At 38.7% G+C, this 19058-nt stretch overlaps 1 protein-coding gene and 1 non-coding gene across 2 annotated transcripts in view; both read right to left on the bottom strand.

The window, feature by feature from the left end:
* The window catches only part of abcb6b (ATP-binding cassette, sub-family B (MDR/TAP), member 6b), a 41352-nt gene that overhangs the window by 9451 nt on the left and 12843 nt on the right, over positions 1–19058 (bottom strand). The window contains exons 11-13 of the mRNA XM_063006325.1: positions 18483–18568; positions 17765–17822; positions 17569–17673 (exon numbers count right to left, since the gene is read on the bottom strand). Coding sequence (XP_062862395.1) covers positions 17569–17673; positions 17765–17822; positions 18483–18568 — 249 coding nt within the window. The remainder of the gene's footprint in view (positions 1–17568; positions 17674–17764; positions 17823–18482; positions 18569–19058) is intronic.
* Positions 157–321, bottom strand: LOC134324759 (U1 spliceosomal RNA). The gene has a single exon (XR_010014222.1). It is a non-coding gene; the product is annotated as a U1 spliceosomal RNA (small nuclear RNA).

The raw sequence follows: 19058 nt of genomic DNA, 5'->3' as shown, positions 1-19058 counted from the left end.
TCATATCGTTATGTTTGAAGCCTGAAATGTGGCAAAAGGTTGAAAAGTTCAAGGGGGCTGAATACTTTTGCAAGGCACTGTAGATAGATAGATAGATAGATAGATAGATAGATAGATAGATAGATAGATAGATAGATAGATAGACAGACAGATAAATAGGGAAGATCACAAACACAGTCCCCCACTATCAGAAATTATGCAGTCAAGATTTCCACATTTGGGGGATTTGCAGGGGTCAGCACAACCTGAATGCAATGGCTGAACCTCGCCCAGGGTGAAGCACCTTCTTGATCATGGTCCCGCGCCCCTGCCAGGTAATAGGCTATATAGGCTATATTAACTGTATTTAACAGACAAAGGTACTATCCTGGTACTGAAAGATAGCTGTGCTGTAGGAAGGTGATAGTGTGCTCCGGCTTATTCCATTTTCATGTTTTACTGCACAATGCAGTAATACAACCTGGTCAGGATGCCAGTCCATCTGAGGGCCTTGGCCTCCCCCCTGCAGATACAGTCAATCATGTTTGTACATCCATGCCTGGTGGGCCAATAGCACTGCTCTGGATTGAACCCTAGAGCCTAGCAGTAGTGGATTAGTGTCGTTTGCTGCTGCACCACACAACCAGCCCCATTTATATAAATAAACAATAATAATAAAAAAAACTTTGTATAAACATTCAAAAAAAGAAAGTCCCTGATGTAAGATTAATTCAGCCACTGCCAGGACAATAATCTGGTGTACGAAAGGAAATGTAGGCTGACCACAACTAACACATTATAATAATTACAACTTTTTGGTTTTATAACTGGTTTATAAACTGGTTTTATACTGGCATAAAACAGAAAAAAAATGCAGGAAGGGGGCAAAGACTGCCTGTCCCGTCCACTATTAATCCATGTGGTGTGTGGAACCAGTCTCAGCTTTTTTCACTTCAAACACCAGCTAAATTAGATCCTTTCTTTGAAGTCCTTATTTGCTTTTCTTCCTTCTGTTTATTTTTGCCTGTCTCAATTTATTTCCTTCCCTGAACGCTTATTAATTCATTAACGTTTTATTTGTTGTTCACATTTTTTGTCTTGCAAAAGAGTCAGTGTTTTAAATTTATGATCTAATTAAGATCAGACTGAGCTGGGTTAGACGAGGTTTACTGCAGCCATGCGAAACACAAATGGTTTTCCAGGTTTTTATAATAGAGGGCCATCTGTGCTCCAACAGCGCCACTTTTATTCTTCTACACATTCATTTCACTGCTGCGTTTTGGCTCTTATTGCAACAATTGCCAGTTTGCTGGAAGCCATGCTCTTTACATGTACAATGTGTGTGTGAATAAGGACACTTAGATAGAAGATACACTACAGTATATTGCCAAAAGTATTCACTCACCCATCCAAATCATCCATGTTTTTCAGGAGTTGGACTCGGCCCCTTAGTTCCAGTGAAAGGAACTCTTAATGCTTCAGCATACCAAGAGATTTTGGACAATTTCATGCTCCCGTCTTTGCGGGAGCAGTTTGGGGATGGCCCCTTCCTGTTCCAAACATGACTGCACACCAGTGCACAAAGCAAGGTCCATAAAGACGTGGATGAGCAAGTTTGGTGTGGAAGAACTTGACTGGCCTGCACCTCAACCCGATAGAACACCTTTGGGATGAATTAGAGCGGAGACTGCGAGCCAGGCCTTCTCGTCCAACATCAGTGTCTGACCTCACAAATGTGCTTCTGGAAAAATGGTCAAAAGTTCCCAGAAGAGTTGAAGCTGTGGGCCGACATCATATTAAACCCTATGGATTAAGAATGGGATGTCACTAAAGTTCATATGCGTGTGAAGGCAGGTAAGCGAATACTTTTGGCAATATATAGTGTACTTTAAATGTAAAGCATTAGTAGCTTAGCCATTATCATATATCAATTTACTAACAGTGTCTTTCTGGTCAGGGTCTTTCTATAGCTGGACAGGGTGCTGAGCAATCACAGAACAAAACACTCCCACATTCACTCATTTGTTGTAAAGCAGGCTTATTAAAACACCCATAAAGTATGAATTTGTTATTATATAAAAAAAAACACGTGTGAACCATAGCTGATTAAGTCTAAGGTTTAGGATTTAGAGGATCCTAAATGAACTACATATACAGATACAAAAAGTACTAGTGATGCTAGACATCACACTCAAAACATTTGGTGTTTATCAATACACAGTCGTCTACAAACTACTACAAACTACAGCTGCTTCTACTTTTAGAAGTAGGTCTCCTGCAAAGGTCACACCAAGAGCACAACGTGCACCGCTAAAGGTAAAAAAAAAAAAAAAAAAAAAAATGTAATGGTGTCACGTACATTTACAAGTACAGTGTGTGTGTGTGTGTGTGTGAATAAGGACACTTTTCATGTATTAGTGTGTTTTAGTGAGTTTGGCTTTTTGTCATCCTTGTATTTAAAACTTCAAAAAGCAAACTATTGTTTTTGGTCATTTTCTGTCATTTCTTTGAACTCTAATTATGCTTTGGTGGTTTTGGGGCATTTTTTGCTTTGAGAGTTGGAAATGAAACCATCTGAGACAGATACTTCAGGTGGAGGAACCACTGTTGCCACGAGCATGCACTATTAAGGCCACTTTGGGGCACCTCTTTCTTTTAAAGAAGATAAGAACGAGGCGCCTCCTGAGGCACAACACACCCCTCAGTGCATCTTATATTACAAACAAAGTCTTCAGAGTCTTTGATAAATGAGGCAACAGACCTAAACTAATGAGTCTTTTAAACTGATTCAAAAAGATGAATAATTGCAGGTTAACTGTAAGGAAAAAATAACAATGCAGTTTATTAATCTAGAACTTACAGCACCTCTGAACAGGTTATTTGAAATAATTAAAATAATAAATAATATGCCAAACAATATCATTTCATTTAATGAGACAAAGTCACCCAACACATGTATCACCCTTCTGAAAAAAGTTAACCCTTTTAGTTTTTAAGCAGATGTAAGGGTAAGCCACTTTAACTATTGCCTTTTTATTTTTTTGTTTTTTAAAATGTATTTTCTCCCCATTTTCCTCCAGATTTAGCGCACTTAATTTTGTCTTCCGCTGCTACCAGAGACACCAGATTGCATCCAAGGAGAGCACGTTGCTGTACACGCCTCTTTCGACACGTGCACAGTCCTCCTCTTCTCGCCCGTGCATTCTGCACAGGCGTCTCTTCAGCCAGTCAGGGTCCTTACACAGCGTATGAAGACCCACCCAACCACACATAGTCCGGCCCCCACCCTGCAGATACGGTGGCCAATTAGTATTTGCTGCTGGCACTGCCAATTACTCCCTGGTTCGAAACTTGGTGTTGCCACCGGTCGGCTGGTCGTGCAAGCGGAATATCCCGCGGCGCCACTATTTGATTTATTAATTTTTTATTTGATTGAAAGCTGGTGTCAGGACACAGGGTAAGCCAGGTATATAAGACACAGGGTCAGCCAGGTATACTTCGCCCCAGAGCCGATTGGGTTTAGGACTTCGCTCAAGAGTCTACTTTGGTGGAGTCTATATAGATAACCTCTGAGCTAAGACAGCCAGGCTTAAAATCAGTAAGTGTGGCAGAATTTAATCTCAAATACCTTTAAACTTCAGTTTAAAGTCAAGTGGTTACCCTAAATTGTTTAGGATAAATAAACTATGGTCTTAAAAATTACAGAAAAAGTCTGATAATACAGACATTATTCTAACAGTTAAATATAGTGGTGGTAGGTAACAACGTGGTGGTTGCTTTGTTGGCATCAGGACTTGTATTGACCTGTTGTTAGTGATGGAACGATGATTTTTTTTATTCTGGAGAAGAAAATAAGAATCTGTCAATTAGAATGGCTGAATCAAACAAAAATGTTTTGAGATACTCTATCATGTAAATTTAAGCCCAACAACTTTGCAGTGTGTTTAATTTTATCGGGCAAAAATGAATAGACTGCAATTTTTTGGACTGCAGCAATGTGACAAATATGCAATAATAAATAAATGACGCTAGTGGTAGTGGTAACTCATAGCCTAACAATCAGAAGCTTGCTGGTCAATTTTAGTGCTAAGCCCCTGTACAAGGCTCTAAACCCACAATAAAATTTGAACCCAATTATAAGTTGCTTTAAACAAAAGTTGCCTGCTAAATGCCATAAATTTGAAAAAAAGTAAAATATGACCCCTTTCATAACTTTTTGTCACTATTGTAGGTCTCTTTCACCAGATGTACATTTAGCCATGGGTTGAAAAGCACAAGATTGATGAAAAGGAACTACCCATGTGTGCTTAACCTGGGCAAACGTATAGAAAGCACAAGGTTCACACAATCCACCACACAGGGTTCTGATTATCACTACACACACTTTATAATAGACTCCAGTTTGTTCTGCTCAGTTCTCATCTACATCAGAAACTCTGAGTTCTATCTTAATACTTTCCTTCCATCCATTCATTTAAAATTAGATCAATATACCAAGCTGACAGATCCATACCAGTCTGCACAGACCACCTCGACAAGAAGTCTGGTGACCACATGTACCTGTCAACACAACAACTAAAGCAAGTCTTTCAATGTTTTATGAAGTGTTCCATAAACTAAAATGGGCCTCTGCATTGGTGGGCCTCTGCATTGATGGTTAATAAAGTAGGATTCCTGCAGAGGTTGAAATAGGTACTGGCAGAGGTCTATCAAAACACATCAGAGCAAACCTGAAAGTGCTGGCTAATGCTAATCGTAGATTTTCGAAGATTGTTATCCACGTCGGCACTAATGATGTTCGTTTACGGCAGTCTGAGGTTACTAAGAGTAATGTTAAAGAGGTGTGTGAGTTAGCTAGGTCGATGTCTGAGGCAGTAGTGTGCTCTGGCCCCTTACCGATTCGACCCAGTGGCGAAACCTACAGCAGGTTGTTGTCGCTGAACCGCTGGATGTCTAAATGGTGCTCAGAAAACTGCATCGATTTTGTAGATAACTGGTCCACCTTTGAGGGAAGGCCTGGTCTTTTGAAGCGGGATGGTGTCCACCCCACGTGGGAGGGTGCTGCTCGCATTTCTTGCAGCATAGGTGACAGGCTTTACCACCGCGTTAGTGTAGCGGCAGATAGTGTTAAATGACTATCCAGAGCCAAGACCAGGCAGCAGACTAACAGGCCTAACCGACTGTCTGCGAGTCGCCATCGGACGTCACCCGGAATCCTTAGGTCACAAACCATTGAGACTGTGTCTGTTTACCGTGGCAGGTGTAAGCCAAAACAAAATCAAAAAGTATGTCATAATAACTTAATTAAAATTAATCTAAATGAGCATCATGAAAACCCTAGTAAAGTTAAACTAAAGTTAGGACTTCTAAACATCAGGTCACTTGCATGCAAAACAGTAATTGTAAATGAAATAATTACAGATAATTGTCTTAGTGCCCTGTGTTTAACCGAGACCTGGGCTAGACCTGATGAGTATCTAAGTTTAAATGAAGCATCTCCTCCGGGTTACAGTTATGAACATAAGCCACGTCTTAGCGGTCGTGGTGGAGGAATAGCCGCAATTTATGATAAAGACATAGGTCTTACTGTAAAATCATCTCCCATAACAAACTCGTTTGAAGTTCTTATCTCTGACATAACCAATAAATGTTCATCTGATAAAAATAGTATGTTTAAACTGGTTACTGTTTATCGACCCCCTGGTCCTTACTCAGAATTTCTTAACGAATTTGCCGATTTTCTTTCTAAATTAGTCTTATCAACTAAGAAAGCTTTAATTGTTGGTGACTTTAATATTCATTATGAGGATAAGTGTAATCCACTCAAAATTGCGTTTGATTCTATTTTAGAATCCTTAGGCATCACCCAAAATGTAACAGGACCCACTCACCGCTGTAAACATACCTTAGATTTAATACTTACTTATGGTATAAACATAGACAACCTGGAAATTATACCACAGAATGACTTAATCTCTGATCACTCCCTACTAATATATGAAGTGTCCCTGTCCAATAATATACAGCAACCAAATCGTTTTAAATGTAAGCGCACTATTACATCTGCAACTGCAGCAGCGTTCATAAACTGCCTACCAGAATTACCAAATATATCAGCATCAGAACCTAAAGAACTAGATCAGGCAACTCAAAACCTAGAGACCGTACTGCGCACAACCTTAGATAACGTAGCCCCACTCAAAACTAAACTGATTAGGGAGAAAAAACTTGCTCCTTGGTACAATGACCACACATGCGCACTTAAACAAGCAGCACGGAAATTAGAACGTAAGTGGCGTCACACTACACTGGAGGTGTATAAGATTGCTTGGAAAGATGCTCTAACTGAGTATAAACATGCACTTATAAATGCTAAATCTTTATATTATTCATCCCTAATAGAGAAAAATAAAAACAATCCTAGATTCCTTTTTGAGACAGTGTCCAAATTAACTAAAAACGTCAATGAAACTGAATCTAATATACCGCCCGACTGTACCAGTGATGATTTTTTAAAATTCTTTAATGACAAGATAGAAAAAATACGACTTCAGAGTCAGAGTGTGTCACTTGCCAATGTTAAGTATGGACTCACTCCGAGCAGCATTGGTGATAATAGTAACGAGTTAATCCAACTAAATTCCTTTAATCCAATCTCCCAAAATGAACTAACTGTGTTGATTAAATCATCGAAGTCATCATCGTGTATACTCGATCCTGTTCCAACTCGTTTACTTAAAGATTTACTCCCAGCTATTGTAGAGCCCCTGCTTACATTAATCAATGCATCCCTTAGCCTTGGGTATGTACCTAAATTGTTTAAAAGTGCTGTTATTAAACCCCTGATTAAAAAACCTAATCTTGATCCACATGTTTTATCTAATTATAGGCCAATTTCAAACCTTCCTTTTGTCTCAAAGATATTAGAAAAAGTCGTTTCCAAACAGCTATGTTCTTATTTGAATGAAAATTGTATTCATGAAAAATTTCAATCAGGATTTAGACCCAACCATAGTACCGAAACCGCATTAATTAGAGTAGTTAACGAGTTGTTAATGTCTTCTGATAATGGATGTGTCTCTTTTCTTGTTCTATTAGATCTTAGTGCAGCGTTTGATACGGTCGATCATAACATTTTACTGGAGAGGCTAGAAAATACAGTAGGTGTTAAAGGACTCGCACTCTCTTGGTTTCAATCATATTTGACTGACCGCTCTCAATTCGTTTATGTAAATAATAAATGCTCAGAAACTACAAAAGTAAAGTGTGGTGTTCCACAGGGGTCGGTACTTGGACCGCTATTATTTACACTCTATATGCTTCCACTAGGTGAAATTATTCATAAACATGGCATAAACTTTCACTGCTATGCAGATGACACACAGCTGTATATATCAGCCAAACCAAATGATACTGACACAATCAGTAAGATAGAAGATTGTGTAAACGACATAAAAAACTGGATGTCGTGTAATTTTCTTTTACTTAATTCAGATAAAACTGAGGTTTTACTTGTTGGCTCTAAAGCTGCAAGAGACAAGTTGTCTAACCTGGTGCTAAACTTAAACACGTTCTCTGTTACTCCCAGCCCAGATGTAAAAAACTTAGGTGTCACAATAGATTCAGATCTCTCCTTTGATACACACATTAATAATATTACTAGAGTTGCTTTCTATCATTTGCGTAATATCTCTAAAATAAGAAATATACTATCTGTTAATGACGCCGAAAAACTGATCCATGCGTTTATAACTTCTCGGTTAGATTATTGTAATGCTCTTCTAACTGGATGCTCTGGTAGATCCTTAAACAAACTCCAGTTAGTTCAAAATGCAGCAGCTCGAGTGCTAACTAGAACTAAAAAATTTGATCATATCACTCCTGTTCTATCATCTCTACACTGGCTGCCAGTTAAATTTCGCATTGATTACAAAATACTTTTACTAACCTATAAAGCGCTACATGGTCTGGCTCCACAGTATCTGAGTGAGCTTATTAATTACTACAACCCAGCACGTCCACTTCGTTCACAAGATGCAGGGTTACTTATAGTTCCTAAAATTAAAAAGACCAAAGCTGGTGGAAGAGCATTTTCTTACAAAGCTCCACAACTCTGGAATAATCTTCCTGCCTCTGTTCGGTATTCGGACACAGTCTCAATGTTTAAGTCTAAACTGAAAACATATTTATTTTCTCAGGCTTTTGATTAGTATAGACAAAGGCGCAGAGCTTGGGGGTTCTTGGTCATAGAAACTTGTGGTGATCAGGGATGTTGGGTCGCTGTCGTTCTGCCTCTCTTGTCCAATCACTCTGGTTTGGGTAGGAGAGGTGGGCGCTGATGTCCTGTGAAAGCCTTCATGACCTTGTTACCTGCTTGCTCTCCCTTTTAGTTATGCTGTAATAATTAGGGCTGCCGGAGTCTAAAACTCTCTGTAAAACTGTTTGTCAACTAGCATTGTACATTATTAACTACATTCTCTGTTGTTTTACCCCGAGGGCATTCTGATGGAAACCTGTTTACCCGCCGAGGTTAAGGATTAAAGTCGAGACTGCCGGGACAACGATGCTGCTCCTGTCAGATGTGACGGGTCTGGAGTAATTGCAACGACAAGAAATCACTACAGACTTTATTGAAGACTAGAGCGGATAACAACTCTATTATTATTTAATTGTTTATTTATCTATTTATTACCACTGTATGACTTTTAGATCATTCAATTCTGTGTTTGTATGATTTGTGTAAATCGTGTATTTATTTAAAGTATCCTCCAGACCACCCAAGAAGGATGGGCCCTGTTGAGTCTGGTTCCTCTCAAGGTTTCTTCCTGTAATTTTCAGGGAGTTTTTCCTTGCCACAGTCGCCCTCGGCTTGCTCAACAGGGGTTTTTGTATCTGTTGGTCCTGGATTTTGTAAAGTTGCTTTGAGACAATGTATATTGTAAAAAGCGCTATATAAATAAAGTTGACTTGACTTGACTTGACTAGTTCACATCTCTGGACATTCATTAAAATTAAGACAGTGGAAATGCCCACATTAAATCCTTAATCTTTAGTCTAGGAATAAACTCTGTTCATTGGTTCGTTTTCACAAACACTATGGTCACTGTGTGTTGTATTACACTAATCCTTCCACTGTTTATGTGTTTTGTGGTGAGAGTAAAGCATCTAGAAAGAGCTGATTGGCTTGCATCTGTTTTAGCAAGAAAACGTGTCTATTTCAGTGAGGTTTGCTTAGTGGCACAGTGCAATACAGAATGCTCGGGTCATGGGCATGCTGTGTTTTACTTACTCACTTTAATCTGGATACTAAAGCACAAATTGAGATCAAAGATAAGCCATTGTTAGCCAATATAATTTAATTTTCTCATTTTAAGACTCAAAACCTGTGAAGATGAACTAGCTGCAATTAACGGTTGTCAATGGGACAGAATCTAGGCTGGTAATGCCACCTGATTTTATGCTGGAGGGAAAATACCTGAGTGTGTTTAAGAGACCTCATGACCTATCAGGTGTCTGTGTGGCATGTGTTGGCTTACAGGATTAATCGTTTGCAGCTTGTCCTACCACAGCTGTCAACGTGTTTGCAAACAGCCTTGATTCTTCACAATCAAACGTTATTAAAAGTACTTAAAAGTGTTAAAAGTAGTAACGGTTAAGGTGCTGGACTAGTAATCAAAAGGTTGCTGGTTCAAGCACCACCACTGTCAGGTTTCACTGTTTCACTTCAATTGCTTAGACAATATATACTGTCACAAAACTGCAAGTCACTTGGATAAAAGCGTCTACTAAATGTCGAAAATGTAAATGACTAAGGTGCCTTAATTATCATCATTTTGCTTCCCAGCTTACAGCCACTCTGCCCATTAGACTGCGAAGCAACTTTGGATAGTAATTAAGATACTAACATATCTGGCTCCTCTGGCGTGTTCTCATTAAACAGTGCACTAAGCTAAAGTGCACCGAGAAAGCTGAATCAGTGACCGCAGTCTGAACAAAAACAGCCTGGAGCTGTCCTTACCATCAAAGGCCCAGGGACTCGAGTGTTGATCCATTATTTCCGTAAAGGCTCTTCCCTGAGAAATGAGCACAAAGAATAGCCAACAGATGTTTCCCACTTCCAGGGTGTGTGAGGGAGTGTAGGGGTGAGTGTGTGCAGCCCTGTGACCAACAATCACAGGCATCTGGTTTACAATGGGAACATTTCATCAGGATCAACTTCCTCTTTATACCATTTTGGACTATTGGACATGGAAACTAATTACGTGTCACTGTGAGTTGAAGTTGTGTATTAAAGCATTCCTGTACTTTTATCAACAGTGCTGTATTTATTTATTAGGATTTTAACATCATGTTTTACACACTTTTGTTCCATTCATGACAGAAACAGTAGTTACTGGTTAGTTACACAAGATTCATCAGTTCACAAGTTTAATGTCAAACACAGTCATGGACAACTTTGTATCTTCAGTTAACCTGATGTTAACATGTCTTTGGACTGTGGGAGGAAACCAGAGCTCCCAGAGGAAACCCACGCAGACATGGGGAGAACATGCAAGCTACAGGCAGAAAGAACCAGGGTCCTATTGCTGTGAGGCGACAGTGCTACCCACTGAGCCACCAGTGCAATAGAGATAAAGCCAAGACACTACTAAAAAGTAGTGAATATTACTACAAACCCAGTTAGCTTGGAGGATCTGATACTTTATTTTTGTGATATGAACACAGATAAATTGTTGTTGCTGCTTCATGACTGAAGATGCTGAAGGTGGTTTTACCTTGTTAAGAGTACCTAAGCAGTAAGTGGAAAGTACTCCAGAATGATGAATGCATTATGGCTTATTGATGTATCGCTATATATTTAACATTGCAGTTAGAATTAAGCCAAAGTTGGAGTCATCCTTTCTACATGTATGCTTTTTTAATAGAATTTGTAGACCCTGTTTGGCTAAGTCACCAAGAAAGTGGTTGGATGCAATGCTTCAAGACTTGTTATAGTGGCAAATGCAAACCACTATTAGCACCCTTAACCACCACTGGGCTAAAGAGTAAAAACGTATATAATTTGTTATATAATTTCAGTAAACATTTCTTCTAAATGTATACACAAATAGACTTTTGACTTATACATTAGTGCTAAGCTGTTGATGACAATTAGATCTTTAAGAGATCAGTGGAAAAAAATAATGAGCTTTTTGAAGCATTGGGGCTACAGTTTAGCCCATTTACTTTTGGGAAACCATCTTCAATCTTTCAAGGTTATGAGTGTGTCTCCTGTGGTTTTTTAAAATTTCTAAATCCTTCCAACACTTAATGGAATTCAAGTCAGGAGATTGTTAGGCCACGCAAGCACCTTTAACCTTTTTTTTATAACCCAGCCAGTACTCTGGGTTTACGTTTGGCGTTGTTGGCATGTACAAATGTCCAAATTTTGTTTATTGGCTAATCTGTTGTCTAATTAAATTCTTCTTTAATATGCCCAAGTACATTAAGCTTTTCACCTTCACTATGATTGCTACTTGTGAGTGCAATCATTTTAATGTTGGGTTTGGTACAAAAAACACAAGGCTCTGTGCAGGCTTATCAAGCTCTTCTTCCAAAAATGTTTTTATCGACTATTGAAACAGTAATGCTGTCACTCTTTACACAAATTTGAAAGCACACAGTTCTTAAAAATGTCAGTGAAATAATATTTCCATTCAGTAGAACCAGTCCAAATAATAAAAACCATCACCAGACCCTTATTCCTCTTTCACCAACTGAAAGCCATTAAGAAGTGTGCTTTTTAATGAGCTATCTTGCTACTGGTATTATAAAAGCACTGGGTAAAGATCAGAATAATTCTAAAAGGTTAATTTTCCCGTATTTATTGCAAATCAGTTTCACAACAAAATAACTTAATGAATGCCCCTCTCTTCAAATACTGAAAATGAACCTGAGCTGCATTTTTGTAAGCAAGTTTAGGCAACATTTCATTACCAGTGTTAATAAATTCCACCCATTTACCAGCAAGTACAAAACAGAGTACAGTCTAGTGTTGCTGTATGCATGAATGAGAAACTAAACTGATGACAGCTGCTCTATAAAAGCGATGGCCTCTTATGCCTGCTTTGTGAGAAAACTCACACTCCCCGAGGCCTGCCGAGCCCAACTCATGCTTCCTGCTGATGTCCGTGCATGTTAATCTGACAGGAATGTGCAGTCAAGCTGTACGACAGTGAAGACGGCAAAAAAGAGAATTTGAGAGGAGGCAAAACTGAGGATGTTTTTCTTCTAATTCCATGTGCAAGTTATCCAAGTATTTGACTCGCTGACTAGCGCAGTCTCTTGAGAAATGGGATTTCCAGAGAAAGTTTTCATTGTCACCGAGCCCAAAAACAAGTCAGAGATAGATTACAATAGCAGAGCAGAAATCATTCAGCACATGATCACAAACTGTAGCTTTACCTGCACATCTGCAATTCTAATCCTGGGCTAAATAAACTGCTTACCTTGCAGCACGGTTCAAGCTGACGAGTGCGTCTTGGTGTAGATATTGATTATCGGTAAATTTGGAACTTTAAATTGGGCTTAATGCCATGCTAATTCTTTGTGAGGGGAACCAGATGTAACCAACATCCAGCAAAAAGCAAAACAAAAATGACAAAAATATTAATAAGAGGCAAGACAAGTAAGGAGGAATACAAAGCAGGTATGTAGCTTTCAAAAGTGCTGCATGAAATACATTTCTGTTTACTAACCAATAAAAGATACACCATTTCCAAAAAAGCTGGGACAGTTCCGAAAAGTGTAAAAACAGACATCAAATTGTATTGCTCTGTATTCAGTTGAAAGTAATACTAAGAGAGGATATTTAGTGTTTAACTAAACAATTTTATATCTTATATCTGCAACACATTTTTAAAAAATGGGACATCCTTGAAAAAGATGAAGCTGATCCAAATGTATGAGTCCTAGCATTATCGGGGCCTTCACCCAAGTGCAAATTAGCCCAACTAATCAGCACTAAAACACCCTCAGAGTATAACGTAGACCTTAACTTTGGTAGCAATATGAAGTCCTGTTCCTCGGTGGTCTAAAGCAGAGCTCCCCAACCACCGGGCTGCGGACCGGTACCGGTCCGTGGGTCATTTACTACCGAGCCGCACAGGAAGAATAAATAATTAGAGATTGCTACATCAGTCATTAAAACACTGCTTTTATTTCCAACACATGGGTGTTTATCGTCTCATATCACCCCCAGGTGGAAGCAGTGTCTCGTTGCAGCAAAAAAAAGCTCATTTGTGAGCAGTATAGTTATTCTATTTTAAGTCCCTCCGCCCCTGCCGGTCCGTGGTGCAAAAAAGGTTGGGGATCGCTGGTCTAAAGAAGTGTTCTTTATATATATATATATATATATATATAATATAAATAATATATATTACTGGTTACACAAGATTTATCAGTTCACAAGTTTGATGTCAAACACGGTCATGGACAATTTTGTATCTTCAGTTAACCTGACTGCATGTCTTTGGACTGTGTGAGGAAACCGGAGCTCCCAGAGGAAACCCACACAGACACAGGGAGAACATGCAAACTACAGACAGAAGAACCCGGACCGCTCCACCTGGGGATCGAACCCAGGACCTTCTTGCTGTGAGGTGACAGTGCTATATAATTAAGCCAAGACACTACTAAAAAGTAGTGAATATTACTACAAACCCACTTAGCTTGGAGGATCTGATACTTTTTTTTTTTAGTGATATGAATACAAATTCTGCCTGCTAGATAGCCCCCGGCCGGCCGGTGGCAACACCAAGTTTTGAATCTCGGGGCTGGTGTGCTAGAGAATATCCCGCTGCCCCACCTGGGCGTCGTGTCCTTTATTTTAAAAAGCAGATAGGTAGACTTGTCAAGACCACAGCACAGGTTTCTATTTTGTCTGTCTATGACAATATTGATCCCAAAAAGTCGTCAGTGTTTCTAAAGTGTTTGTTATAAGGCAACTTTTATTTGTAGACGCAGCAGTGTACTGCACCATCTCCTACAGTAATTTTAGGTCATTAGATTATATTTAATGCAAAAGCCTTCTGGTTTTTAATGTAGTACCAGCCGAGGATCTTGAAGATCACAGGAATTCAGAACTGTTTTTTGGCCCTGACCTTTGTGCACAGAAAACTGTTTGGATCATTTAGTAATTTTACAGACTGTAGAATGTGAAGCATCTAAAAACACATCTTAACTAATAGTTTTTGCAATTATGTGTAGGTAAAAATGCTGTCTGTAAACTGTAGTTTGTAAAAAGCTACCAATCAGGTGAGGAAACACTGGCTAGTAGTGACAGAAAGACATGAAGGATGAACTCTAGGTGGCTTCCACCAGCAAACAGCAGTGAATTGTGCATATGAGCCACAACTCATTTCAGAAGGATATAAAGCTCTGTATTCATTATTTACCAGCGCTAGACTGATTTATTTACCACAGGCTGGTTGACTGACTGAAAGAAACACTAAAATCTTAATAGTATGAATGCTTATGTAAACAAATGTGGTTTCTTTGAATGGTGTGGTTTCTTTAACCTGACTATAATTAAAACGTTTCATGATTTAGCGTGTAGGGCTTGGATTAGCATTACTTTAAAAGGTTGATTCTAATTAAAAACTTTTACTTTGGTATTAAATAGGGGTAGTCATCAAAACCACACAGTGCCCTAAATATCAGTTACTCCTTTCTGAGTGTTTACTGAAGGTGGAAAATGACTTTGTATATAATTGAGAAAGGAAAGATGGGTAATATGCTGTTAGGTTAGGAAGTTGCTTTGATTTAAAGGATTCAAAGGCTTTACAAGCTTACGGATTCCACACGGTAAGCAGGTCACACCAGTGCTAATGAAAGTCGGGATACAGAGTGATTTGCAGCTCAGAATTTTAAACAACAAAGAATATCTAATAACACAGCAAGTATGTTAAGAATCTGTTTGTATAATACTTTATCAAATAAGTCAGAATTATAAGCTTACATCGGATCCCTCTTATCCTAAAACCAGTAACAAAACACAGAAGCATTATTATACACCGATCAGCCACAACATTAAAACCACCTCCTTGTTTCTACACTCACTGTCCATTTTATCAGCTCCACTTACCATATAGAAGCACTTTGTAGTTCTACAATTACTGACTGTAGTCCATCTGTTTCTCTACATACCTTTTTAGCCTGCTTTCACCCTGTTCTTCAATGGTCAGGGCCCCCACAGGACCACCACAGAGCAGGTATTATTTGGGTGGTGGATCATTCTCAGCACTGCAGTGACACTGACATGGTGGTGGTGTGTTAGTGTGTGTTGTGCTGGTATGAGTGGATAAGACACAGCAGTGCTGCTGGAGTTTTTAAACACATCACTGTCACTGCTGGACTGAGAATAGTCCACCAATCAAAATTATATCCAGCCAACAGCACCCGGGACCTTCTTGCTGTGAGGCTACAGTGCTACATACATATTATAAAACATATTATAGCATCAGCAATGTGAGATAAAACTGTTAATGCCAATCTTGGTTTAATTGAGCCTAATTATGTAAAAGTGGCTGTTTTCTTCTATTCCTCTTTGTACTGATTGACACTATTTATTCTTCTAAGTGCAAAAATCTGCTGAGTTATGCTGAATAAACGGTATTTTAAACACATTTTAAAGACGGCTCACTCATAGCTGTAAAGTTTTTTGCACTAGATGTTCTATAACTGGTAGATCTGTCACAATCATTATCTCTGAATCTCACAAATTCTGAGCTTAAGACTATAAAAGAAAGCAATAAATAATTATTATCCATATTTATACATTTACATGTGTTGGCAGACACCAGATTTATTATGTTCTTTGTTTATATAATCAGTGTTTAATATAGATTTTTTATTATTTTTTAAATGCATTTTCTCCTTTTTTCTCCCGATTTTTAGCACGTCCAATTTTTACCCAATTGCGTTATGCTTCCTCTCTACTGGTGCTGAGCCCCGCCCCGATTGAGGAGAGCGAACTGACACATGCCCCATCTGACAAGTGTGCAGTAGCCGACTGCATCTTTTCACCTGCACGAGGCGAGTTTATATGTGGATCAGCTTTGTGTACAGAGAGCCACACCCTGATCAGCATTCCCCGACTCTGTGCATCAATCACCCAGCAGAGGTCGTGATTGCATCAGTTATGAGGTTCCCATCCGTCAGCTTTGGTGTGCTAGCGTGTTTTACTGCTGCGCCAGCTGAGCAGTTAGTGTTTAACATTTTAATCCTTATTGTCAGTCGGGACATTTAAACTATGCATTATTTTTTAAATTCAGTTCATTGTGCTAATACTGAGTACCGTGTATTTCAATAACAGGATTTTATATATATTTAAGATGTTCATGGCAGTGATGAACATACTAAAATGACCTGATTCAAACTAGGTTGGCAAGAAAACATAACATTAATATTATAATAATTCCACCACAATATACTGTTGAGAGCATTAGCAGACTACTTTTAAAGATGGTTAATACAGCTGCGTATTACAATAAGGATACAGGTGGAGGACAGAATAATACAAACAGCCAAGAAAAGCAGAGCCTGACTTTAAAGTGATTACAAAACCAGCTGCAGATTTTTTAATGGATTTCCAGTGTGTATCAGCTATGAAAAAACTCTGTGAAGAAGAACTTTAATATGTGAGACTTCAGTAAAAAATGAGGTTTTAAAGAGGCCAAATAGTGGGTGGCTGAACTGCAGGTACATCAGTCACAGAACAGTCTCGAAAATCAAGGCTTTTGTGTGTCAAACAAGGACACGCAGCATTAACACGAACAGTCGATGCAAGCAGATGTTTACTGACGGGAATAGACGCAGGTTTACAAGACAATTGCTAAATGCCTCAAAAGTGCTGCCAGAAAATAGTCACAATTAAATAAGCATTTTTATGACCCAGCCAGAACTAAAACTTCATTGCTGTAATAATATTATTATAATATTAATAGATGTGTAGTTGTCAGCACCTTCATTTCATTAGACAGCACACAGAGAGTCACACTGTTCCCTTGTGAATCATTCAGCACTCACATCGCACCTTAATCAGATGACACAGGTCCAATTTATCTTTAACCTCTGCTGACCTTTCCTTTCTTAGACACAGCCATTTGTGCAAGGTAGACACCTGACTAGGTCCATAGTGCTGGTGAGATTCGAAACCGAGAGCTCGATCTCTCCTTGGTGGTGGGCTAACAAATTATTATTTGACTTATGTTGGTTCCTACAGACATCATAGCCTTTATGTCCTCTGGCACCAATAAGTCTTGGCCTCCAAACACCGGTCTGGACCACTGTCTGTAGGTACTTCAACAACAACTGCCTGTGAGCACCCCTTTGCTGTTTAGAAGATACTTCAACCCAGTCGCATTTTAATAATGATTTGGCCCTTTAAGTTACTCAGGTTTTTATGCCTGCCCATATAATGACCATTAGCCTATCATTATATAGCACTTACAGTCACACACAACTGTTACCACATAGGAAATGTCATGAACATTTTTGAGGAAGGATTTGAATGTTTTGGCAGAACCATATCCTAATAAAAATGCTCACCTTTGTGATGTCCTGACCATCAATCAGAATGCAGCCTTCCTGTACATCGTAAAACCTAAAGAGCAGCCGTAGGATGGTGCTTTTGCCTGATCCTGACTGTCCCACCTGAAGCATGTATTAAAGACAAAAATTAGTGATGGTGCACTTTCAGTACATGTAACTTTTCAATACTACAGCAAACATTGTGAGACCTTACCAGAGCTACTGTCTGACCAGGCATCACGGTGAATGACACATCATTAATGATGTCTTTCCTGCAATGAAGATAATAAAGACATAGGATATACATTATGGATATACACAACCCAATCAGCTAACAAACTTAGTACTATAGACTGTCTGTACTGTTCCAACATGCCGTAATAATGCTACTAGACAAGGTTTCATTTGTGTTTAGTAAGTTCACAATAAAAATAAAAGCAAATCTGTGCAAGCCTCACAATAGTGTCCTAAAACTGCCCCCACCCCACTTACCAGGGGGTATTGCTGGTGATTAAAAATGTACAAAAGAGGCTGTATATTTTTAGGATTTTACCCAATTTCTCCCAATTTACTCCCAATTTTGCCCTCAAATGCATAACAGCTAACATGCCTCCCGAGAAACATGTAAAGTGTCTTAACCTCTCTTTTTATATAGCCCGTCAAGCAACACCATAGAGGGGCTAAACATGCAAGCCGGAGGATACCACTGTCACACAGCTGCCCCAGGAGGGTTAGAGCTGGAGTTAAGCACATTTCTCCAGAATAAATTATTTTCAAGACAGAATGTGTGTATATGCAGTATTTACTACTAAAATTATAATTAAAAAAACTTTAAGACAAGCATCTATCACTGATTATCAACACTGTTTATCTAATTGTTTTGGTCTTGGTTTGGTATTATTGTTAAATTACTATGATGTGTTTCAACTTACCCTGCAGTGTACCTGAAGCATACGTTTTGGAAATCGACTCTCCCCTCAGTACACAGGAGATTTACTGCATTTTCATCATCTTTCACCTGTGGGAACAACAGATTATTAAACAGCCTACTTACAGGTGCAAAGGATCGTGAAATTACTAAAACTGGCATTTTCCAATCTAATGTTGTATGACTGCCCCAGTAAAGCAATAAGCCCAGATTTTTTGGGCATTAGGAAACAACTTGGTTCGGCAGATGGAAAACCTTTATTTGTCATATATACAGACACACATGTATAGTACATATGTATAGAAGTTCTTTATTTGTATATTTCTGCTTGTTTGTAAGTTGGGGTGAGAGTGCAGGGTCAATGTAGGTAGGTAGATAGATAGATAGATAGATAGATAGATAGATAGATAGATAGATAGATAGATAGATAGATAGATAGATAGATAGATAGATAGATAGATAGATAGATAGATAGATAGATAGATAGATAGATAGATAGATTATTAATCTTAAAGAAAATTAAGGCCTCAGTAGCTTGTTACATATATCAACAGTAATAGTACACCTTATAAAGATTCAC

The sequence above is a fragment of the Trichomycterus rosablanca genome, chromosome 12, assembly GCF_030014385.1.
Source record: "Trichomycterus rosablanca isolate fTriRos1 chromosome 12, fTriRos1.hap1, whole genome shotgun sequence".
In the NCBI taxonomy this organism is placed as follows: Eukaryota; Metazoa; Chordata; class Actinopteri; order Siluriformes; family Trichomycteridae; genus Trichomycterus; species Trichomycterus rosablanca.
The sequence above is the reverse complement of the archived record's forward strand: the minus strand, read 5'-3'. Positions and strand labels throughout refer to the sequence as shown.